General features: G+C 34.4%; 1 protein-coding gene across 2 annotated transcripts in view; it reads left to right on the plus strand.

The window, feature by feature from the left end:
• Positions 1-10,248, plus strand: part of BIRC6 (baculoviral IAP repeat containing 6) — a 252,572-nt gene that overhangs the window by 179,744 nt on the left and 62,580 nt on the right. For both annotated transcript variants that reach the window (XM_008569149.1, XM_008569150.1), the window contains exons 62-65: positions 613-913; positions 3,164-3,381; positions 7,151-7,315; positions 8,823-8,991. In XM_008569149.1, the coding sequence (XP_008567371.1) occupies positions 613-913; positions 3,164-3,381; positions 7,151-7,315; positions 8,823-8,991 (853 nt within the window). The remainder of the gene's footprint in view (positions 1-612; positions 914-3,163; positions 3,382-7,150; positions 7,316-8,822; positions 8,992-10,248) is intronic.

Genomic DNA, 10,248 nt, shown 5'->3' on the forward strand with positions numbered 1-10,248 from the left:
TGCTCAAAGAAAGATGGGGACATATTAAAAGGATGCAGGATCCTGCTCTAAGTGGGTTCTAGTGACTAAATCCAATTCTACTTAGGTGACAAAATAAACAGTGACAGTAACAGAATGTAACCTGTAGAATAAAATTAGAATCTATGCTGATAAGAAAACTAACAAATGAATAAATAGGTGTAGAAGATGGGAGTTTTTCCTTACAATTCAGTGCCAGCTAATAAGTGTAGAAAAAAATGATAGGATCAGAAAGTCATCCTTTGGTAACCACTGTAGTAATTATATTTCAGGCAAGAATTATAAAAATGCTAATGCTATTGTATCAAAATTTGGTGAGAAACGATATATTTACACAGCCTCAATCTGTCTACAGATATTTAACTAATTACGAAGGGGAAAATAATAACTTTAATGTAGAGACACTTGGCAGACACTGTCATACTCATGATGTCATATGCTTCCTGATATTTGGAATCATGTTTTTTAAAAGCAAGTCCCTTTATTAATCTCTATATTCTTATATTTTAAAGAGATCATTTGAAGTCAAGTCTTTAATTTGAACCTGATCTTGAAACATGCAAATAGCCGAACAAACACTTTTTTTTTATTTAGGTGAGTGCTCCTGTTGTAACATCTACCACCCAGGAAAAGCCAAAGGATAGTGATCAGTTTGAATGGGTGACCATTGAACAGTCAGGGGAATTAGTTTATGAAGCACCAGAAACCATCGCAGCTGAACCTCCACCTATCAAGTCAGCAGTACAGACCATGTCTCCCATACCTGCCCATTCTTTGGCTGCTTTTGGATTATTTCTTCGTCTTCCGGGATATGCTGAAGTGCTCCTGAAAGAGAGAAAACATGCCCAGTGCCTTCTTCGGTTGGTATTGGGAGTGACAGATGATGGAGAAGGAAGTAAGTGTTCAGTAATATTAATTAGATTTATCAGTACGTACATAAGTAGGTTGTGTCAAGTTATCCAGATCATTGCCTATTATTCATCTTATGTTTCTTTCATAGATAACCTATTAGGTGATTTGTTGGTGATGGCTCAGTTCTAGTATTAAACATAATAAATCCTAAAGGATCTTCATTTTCATTTCTGTATTCATTCAAAAAGTATTTAATGAGTGCTTACAAAACTGCTAGGCATTATTGGAGGGATTTAAACATGAAGCATGTATTTAAGATCTGCCTTCAAGTAGCTAATGTCCTTTAGCAATAGCAATGAGGAATGTACATAAACATATAGACTTAGCAAGTTATAAATAGCTTTGAGCACACTTGATTACAGTATTAGGGAAGGCTCACAGGTTAGAGATTATTTCTTTGAGATTGCCCAGTGATGTGAATGAAATGGCATAGTAGTTTTTAGTGGGGCTTGGAGGATAGATTAGATTTAGGCTGAGATGAGTTATTTCAGAAAGAAGGAATAATTTGAGCAGTGTTTGAAGGCTCAGAATATTTGAGAGGGGATAAGTTAGCTGATGAAAGGGAATAAAAGGCAGCACAGAGAGCTCATTTTAAAGACAGATATTGGTAACAGATGATGGACAGGCTTATTAAGAACTTTAGATTTTATTTTGAGTAGCAATGAAGGTTTATTAAAATGTATTAAGCCAAGTAGTGATGTGATGAGAATAGTTTTTTAAGAAAATGAGTCTCTGGGCCGGCCCGGTGGCGCACTGCTACAGTGCGCCACTTGGGAGCGCGGTGGCGCTCCCGCCGAGGGTTCAGATCCCACATACAGACCGGTTCCCGCTCACTGGCTGAGCGAGGTGTGGGAGCAGCACCGAGGGTTGCGGTCCCGTTGCCGGTCCCGGTCCGGTACGGGCGCGACACTGAGGGTTGCGATCCGTTGCCGGACACGAAAAAAGACAAAAAGGAAAAAAAAAAAGTCTGGTAGCAATATTTACATTAAAGAGTACAGAACTAGGAAAATAAGATAATATAATAACACATAATAATATAAAATAATAATAGAGAGCTGTGGTGATTATTTCTATTGGGGTGGTATTGTTATTTAATGGAAGGAAAGAAAGAAAGAAAAGTCATAGGGTAGCCTACCAAGTAGATTTTCATTTGGGTTATCCCTAATTGTTCACTCAATGATCATTTTATAAATATTAATAAGTAAATTAATATTTTCTTATCTTAAAATCACATGCTTTTGGTTAGGATTGATTTTTTTCACATGCCATTTAGAAAGAATCCTCTGTTAAAAACCCTATACCACAAAATATATTTAATCTGATAACAGTACATAAGTTTATTTGTGGATCTTGAAATTCTGAAGCTATCAAATAGCGTTTGGTTTTGTATTTTCATATTTATGGAATCCTTTATAAATGGTGTCATTTTAAATGTTTTTGTAATAATTGTTATTAATTTCTTCATATTAAATAGTCTTGGTTGTTTGGTTTCATATATAAATTGTATATACTTTATTTTAGTAGTTCTGGAATTACCAGTTACTTGATCTGATTTTTTATTTTAAGTGGCTAAAGAACCATTGTATTTTAATACTCTATTGTAAGACCGTAGGTGTAACCCTGAACAGAAAAGGAAAAAGAATTGTCTTTATGCCATTTCAGACTATTTTTAGTGAATATACAATGAATGTTTATTAAAAAGCGTATTTATATATTTTTCTGCAATAGTTTTTGCATCCACCATTTATGAAGCAATTTTTTCTTTTTTCATCTAACACTCTTTCTGGCTAGAATATAATAGAAAACTATATTACAAAAAAAAAAGAAAATAGTTTTACTCATTTATTATCTGTTCATGGTTGAAACTTCTTCCAAACCAAGCAGTTACTTTCTCACTATTGTAAGAAACTTTTAATGCTTCTTTTTTAGTGTTTAGGTTTTAGTTTAAATTCTAGTTTGCAATAATTTTGATATAATTTATAGGTATTAACTCTCATTTTCTTTATATATGTAAACTTCCTGTTGGAGTTTATACATACTGTGTCTTACAGAGTTTTTTCTGACACTATTTGTGATTAAATTTTAAGATATTCTATGTGGTATTTGGGTTGTTTTATAATAAATTTAGTGATATGATTTTATATTATGTTGTCATTATTAATTTATGACCCAGTATGTAGCTCCTTATCGTGTTATTGAATATTTTTAATTTTGAATCATCTTTTCAATCTAGGTCATATTCTGCAATCTCCATCAGCCAATGTGCTTCCAACGCTTCCTTTCCATGTCCTTCGTAGTTTGTTTAGCACTACACCTTTGACAACTGATGATGGTGTGCTTTTAAGAAGAATGGCATTGGAAATAGGAGCACTGCACCTCATTCTTGTCTGTCTCTCTGCTCTGAGCCACCATGCCCCACGAGTTCCAAACTCTAGCCTCAATCAAGCAGAGGTAGGTTCAATTTTAATTTTTTAGAATGAAAAACTAAATTTAATTCATGGAGTACAGAACAAAGTTTTTTTCTGAAGTAATTAATATTTCAGAGACCTGGGTGTTCCTTTTTTTATATCTAAAACAAAGGATATTTTAAAAAGAAACTGTAAATTAATTGTTTTCTCTATTGGGCTCCTTCAGAAAACCATAGGTTAACCCATGTATTTAAAAAACTGAAAAGGGGGTCGGCCCTACAGTGCGCCGCTTAGGAGTGCGGCGGCGCTCCCACCGAGGGTTCGGATCCCACATACAGACCGGTTCCCGCTCACTGGCTGAGCGTTGGCGCAACACCAAGGGTTGCGATCCCGTTGCCGGTCCCGGTCTGGTACGGGCGCGACACTGAGGGTTGCGATCCGTTGCCGGACACGAAAAAAGACAAAAAGGTAAAAAATAAAAAAATAAAAAACCGAAAAGATTTAAGAGTTTGATAAGCTTTCCCATTTACTAATATACGCTGAATTTATACTGTGATCCTTTTTCCTTTCCTGTATTGAACTTTAGAGAATAATACTATCAAATGTGAGGTTCTAGCCAGTGCAGTAAGACAAAAAAAACAAGAATGAATGAAATCTCTCCTCATTTCCATATGACTTGATTATGTTTATTGAAAAATGCAAAAATAATTAATGGCATAAGTGAGTTTAGTGGGGATACAATAAATGGGGTCAATATATAAAAGTCAGCCAGCAGCAAACATAAAAAGAGCTTTTTAAAGATATCTTTTAGAATAGAATCAAAAATAGAAAAAAATCTATGAATAAATCTGAAAAAAAATGTGTAAGATCTCTTCATAAAACATATGAAAGTTTTTCAAAAAACAGTTCTGACTTTAATGTCTACCCATGTTTATCTCCCATGGGTTATAAATACAGCAGTGCAATAATAATGTTGTTTCTTCACAAATCAATCCTTAAGTTTGATGCAGTTCCAAGTTCATTTTGGAGGACATTGACAGGCTGATTGTAAAATTTATATAGAAATGGAAAGAGTTAAGAATAGCTGAGGCAGTTTCAAAGAACAACAACATACCTAGCAGACATACTACCATGTATCAAAGTGAATTGTTAAGCTACGGTACTAATACAAGGATAGAAAGAAGCCTTGCAAACAACAGAGAATCAAACTCATGTATGTTATGGTCATCTGATAATATGACGTGACTCTGCAACATTATGAAGTAAGTATGGTCTTATCAATAAACGATGGTGGGTCAGTTTGATATCCATTTGGGACAAACTCAATCTTTAAATCCTACTGTGCTCTGTATGCAAAAATTAGTTCTAAGTGGATGATAGATCCAAAAGCATAACAGTATATATATATATATATGTATAAATAAAATACCCATTTATAAAAAAAAATGGGGGCCGGCCGGGTGGCGCACTGCTACAGTGCGCCGCTTGGGAGCATGGTGGCGCTCCCGCCGAGGGTTTGGATCCCACATACAGACCGGTTCCCGCTCACTGGCTGAGCGAGGCGTGGGAGCAACACCGAGGGTTGCGATCCCGTTGCCGGTCCCGGTCCGGTACGGGGGCAACACTGAGGGTTGCGATCCGTTGCCGGACACGGAAAAAGACAAAAAGGAAAAAAATAAAAATAAAAAATAAATAAAAAAAAAATGGGGACATACCTTTATGATCTTGGAGTAGACAAAGATTTCTTAAACAGAATACCAAAAAAAGCACTAATTAACCCATAAGAAGAAAAAATTGGAAAAAACCAACTGCATTAAAATTAAGACCTTAATTTTTTCATCAAAAACAGAGTAAAAATGCAAGCCACCAAATAAAAGATCATATTTGTGAGAGAGAGAGGGAGAGAGAGAGAGATCTGATTAAGAACTTATATCCAGACTGTATAAAGAGCTTCAAAAAGGCAAAGGCAGACAATCCAGTAGAAAAATGAATGAAAGGTTTGAATGGACACTTCACAAAAAGCTATCTAAATATCCAATAAATGTGAAAAGGTGGTCTCCTTCATTAGTTATCAGAAAAGTACAAATCCAAACTTTTGATATACTATGAGTACATACCAATCATAATGTCTAAAATTTCTATACCTAATACTGTCCTATCAGTTGTAATAATGTAAAACCAGTAGAATGGATAAATTGTGGTATATTATGTAATGGAATCCTACCATAAGGTAACAAAAGTGAGTAACTGTTGCCAAGTACACATAACAGTGTTGATCAATCTCATAAGCACAACTTAAATGCCAAACCTAAGGGAATATATACAGAATGACTCCATTTATATGGTATTCAAAAATTAGATTAAACTGTAGTAACTAAGATTTAATACTTAGATAAAATTATAAAGAAAATTGAGGAGGTAATGACTATAAAATCAGGATTATAGTTAATTGTAGAGGAATGAGAATATCATGAATAGGAGATGGAGTAAGCGAAATTTCTGGGTACAGTGATCTAATTCTTGACCTGCTTGATTAGATAGGTGTTTGCATTGTGATAATTCATTAAGCTTTACATGTTTGTTTTGTGCTCTTTGTGTCTATTACATTTTACATTAAGACATATTTTCTGAAATAAATAGCTGTTTTTATCAGTAACATTGATTATTCTAGTAATTGTTTATATGGTAATGAAATTTTAATGACTTAACAGCTTACCTTATAAAATATGAAAGGTGGAATTTTTCAGTCATAGATCCATGATACTATTTATATCAATTTATAAAAGTACTGTTTCTACATAGTATTTTTTCTTAGAAAATATTTCCATAATAAAGAATTGACCTTTACAGGAGTTGAGGTTATGTTAATAAACCTGTGGTTTGTAGTCATTTTTGGTCTCCACACCATTGTCATTCTAAATATTTCCTCTATTCCTAAGAGAAATTTCTGCACTTCACATTTTGAACAAGAAAGAAATTGGAAATTACTCCTTCTAGAAATAGAACGAGTCTTGTTTATTATGCTTGGAAACATATATGACACCTGGGTGGAATTGTCCTGAGATATCCTTTTGCTAGATTCATCCTGAAAAAATTTGGGTCATATCCCTGTTCCTTTCAACTCTTTTCTCTATTTAATTTTTTTTTTTTTTTTTGACCATGAAATGTAATTTTTTGTATTGTGGTAAGACATATATAACTCTGTATTTAATTTTGAATCATTGACTCATAACCTCTAAAGTGGTTTAGCCCTTATTTTCTTGATACATATAGTAATTAGTGAATTAATTAATTCTTAAATATATACAGTTGCTCTCCATTTACCCCTTCCCCTAGTCCCTGGCAACTACCAATCTGTGTTCTCTCTCTCTGCATTTATCTATTATGAATATTTCCTATAAATGGAACCATATAATATGTTACCTTTTGTGGCTGTCTTCTTTCACTTAACATAATGTTTTCGAGCTGCATCTGTGTAGCATATATCAGTACTTCATTCCTTCTGATGGCTGAATAATATTCCTTTGTATTTGTTTATCCGTTTATTTATTGGTGGGCATTTGAGCTATTTCTACCTTTTGGCTATTTTGAGTAGTGCTGCCATTAATGTATATGTATGTGATTTGTTTTAGTACCAGTTTTTATTTCTTTGGGTTTGTTCCTAGGAGTGGAATTGCTGCGTTATATAGTAATTCTGTGTTCATATTTTGGTGAAACACCAAACTGTTTTCTATAGTAGCTGAACCGTTTTACATTCCTTGAAGATAAATAAAACCAAATAGTAATAAACTTCTATTTTCTATTTTTATAAGCCACAGGTGTCAAGCTCCCATAACCCTACATCAACAGAAGAACAGCAGCTATATTGGGCCAAAGGTACAGGCTTTGGAACAGGCTCTACAGCTTCAGGATGGGATGTGGAGCAAGCCTTAACTAAACAAAGGCTGGAAGAGGAGCATGTTACCTGTCTTTTGCAGGTATATTTGTGAAGTTAATGTTGTCAGTGTTAGTAGTTAAAATATTTTTTGTATTTGTACTGATTTTTAAATATTGATGACCTATCCAACTCATCCTCAGCTACTTTTATTCCCATTTATGCTCCCTTTTCCTAGTACATTCTAAGATAACACTGACAAAGATTGCTCTTTCTCAACTAGTAACTTAAAATTTCTTCCCTCTCAATTAGCTTCTTCACTGAGTGGGAAGTGGCAAGGACGATATTATCCAGTAACTGGAAAAGTACCATATATTACCTTCTTCCAGGAATCTTCTCATCTTAATGTGTTGTATTTGGACTTTTTTTAAAAAAATTATCTATTTATTTACATCTTTGTTTCTCACCTAGAATCAGGCAAGTTGAACTAGTATGGAAAGTCTTTATACTACAGAAATGAGAAGTGGAGGTGCTTAAAGAAAAGATTAGCTTTAGTTCCTCCGTCAACAAGTCGAAATTGGTTAAGTCTTTTAGCATTATCTAATGCAATTCTAGAGTGATAATGTTTATTCTAGTACAGAGTTCTAAGATTCCATCAGCCTTAAACTGTGAACTGAATCTATTCAATAAAATATTATAAATTTAAAAAATATATATATTACTATAAATAATATCAGAGTTGCTCCGACAGTAAGGATATCTACTACTTATAACTTCAATGTGCTAAGCACTTTAGATGCAGTCATTCTTTTTATTCTCAAAACCTGCTTACAAAATATTCTCTACTAAGCCTTACTGAGAGTGCGTGACTTGACCAATGTCACCACATAGACCATAACGTGGCACAACCAGTATTGGAAAGCAATTTAACTTGTCAGCTTGCTAACTCACTGCTTATATTGCCTCTCCTAGATCCATATTGTCTATCTTAATTTGATTAAAAAATGTAAAATTAACAAAATTGGGGCATTTATTTTTCTAATAATATTGGTTTCTAATGTGAATGCGTGTGTGTTTGTGTGTGTGAGTTTCTAAAAATTTTTTTTTTTTTTTTTTTTTGTCTTTTTTTTCTGTGTCCGGCAACGGATCGCAACCCCCAGGGTCGCCCCCGGACCGGACCGGGACCGGCAACGGGATCGCAACCCTCGGTGCTGCCCCCGCGCCTCGCTCAGCCAGTGAGCGGGAACCGGTCTGTATGTGGGATCCGAACCCTCGGCGGGAGCGCCTCCGCGCTTCCCAAGCGGCGCACTAGCGCAGTGCGCCACCGGGCCGGCCCGCTCCTGAGTTTTAAAGTTCATGTTCTTTGGTGGATTGCTTCTCTATCTAGACATATACAGTGCACCATCCTTTGCAAGGAACACTCTCAGGCAAAACAGATCGTTTTCTTTCGAAAATTTAAACAAAATCTCTTATTTTCAAAACACATAGTATGAGACATTGAGTAGAAAGTATGTACTCAATATTCAGATTGCATAGCTAACATAAAACCTAGGCTTTTAAACTACAGGAAGCTAAAATTCAACTTAACTTCAACTTTTTTTTTTTTTAAGGTTCTTGCCAGTTACATAAATCCTGTGAGTGGTTCAGTAAATGGAGAAGCTCAGTCATCTCATGAGAGTAGAGGACAGAACAATAATGCCCTTCCTTCAGTACTTCTAGAGCTTCTCAGCCAATCTTGCCTCATCCCAGCCATGTCATCTTATCTACGAAATGATTCAGGTAAATCACTTTAACAATTAGTCCTTCGAAATATCTTTGTGAATTAATGTTTTTATTTGCTTATTTTATCATTAATGTCATTATTTAATGATAAAATAAGTTTATTATATAAATAATAGGGTTCAATTGAAATATTTTATGGGTTTACTTTTTAAAAATTATTCTGTAAATATTTATTTGGTTTTGATGCACTTAAATTCAATACTGTTTTATCACTTGTCTTAGAACACAGAATTTGTCTTTACATGTGAAAGTACATTATTTTTCTTTTAAAACTTGTAACTGGAAATGATTGGACAAAGGCTAACAATTTCATGGCAATATTCTGATCTAAATATGGTTGAACTTTTATGCATTTTTAATGTTTTTGTCAAATATTATTAAATTTCAGACAATGATAATTTTTAAAGAAAGGCATGTACATAAATTATTCAAGTTCAGAGATACTTCATAGTAACAGGATTAAGTTTTTAAAATTCAATAATAAAACTGTCATGGGTATTTACTTTGCCAATATTCAACTGATCATTGATTGAGACTAGTTTATTATTTACTTGGTTGTGGAATAATTGTCCAAGAAATGAGTTTTTTTCCTAAATAAGAATAGAAAATTATGTATTTTCTTTAGAGACTCAGAAACATGTAGATATTACCAAGAAAAACAAGCAGTTAATATCTATTTCTTTTAGCCAGGAGCTTTAGGTTTATTTTTTATTATTTCAACTGTCTGTTCTACTTTTATCCTTGTCTTCTTTATTCATATTCTTACTTATGAAAATAAACATTGATGCAATTCATTAGTTTATTAAGGATGAATAGGTAAGGAAAACAGTGGGAATGAATCTTGAAGTAGGCTATTTAGTGCTTTGTAAGAGCTAAGTTGCACAGTTGGATGGATGGAAAAGTACTTTTATTTGAAAAGGAATTACTGCCCATATTCCCCACCATCACAGATATTATTGTGCTTCAAAAAGACACCCTTTCCCAGTCTACCTGAAACTCCTTTATAGAAGAATTGGGGTGCTATATTATTTAGATTGGGCTTTTAAAATTTTTTTTTAGATTGACCTGTTTGGTAAATCAGATTGGTCTTTTTTTTTTTTGGTCTTTTGTCTTTTTTCCATGTCCGGCAACGGATCGCAACCCTCAGTGTTGCCCCCGCACCGGACCAGGGACCGGCAACGGGATCGCAAGCCTCGGTGTTGCTCCCGCGCCTCCCTCAGCCAGTGAGCGGGAACCGGTCTGTATGTGGGATCC

This window comes from Galeopterus variegatus, unplaced genomic scaffold, assembly GCF_000696425.1.
Source record: "Galeopterus variegatus unplaced genomic scaffold, G_variegatus-3.0.2 Scaffold468, whole genome shotgun sequence".
Taxonomy (NCBI): Eukaryota; Metazoa; Chordata; class Mammalia; order Dermoptera; family Cynocephalidae; genus Galeopterus; species Galeopterus variegatus.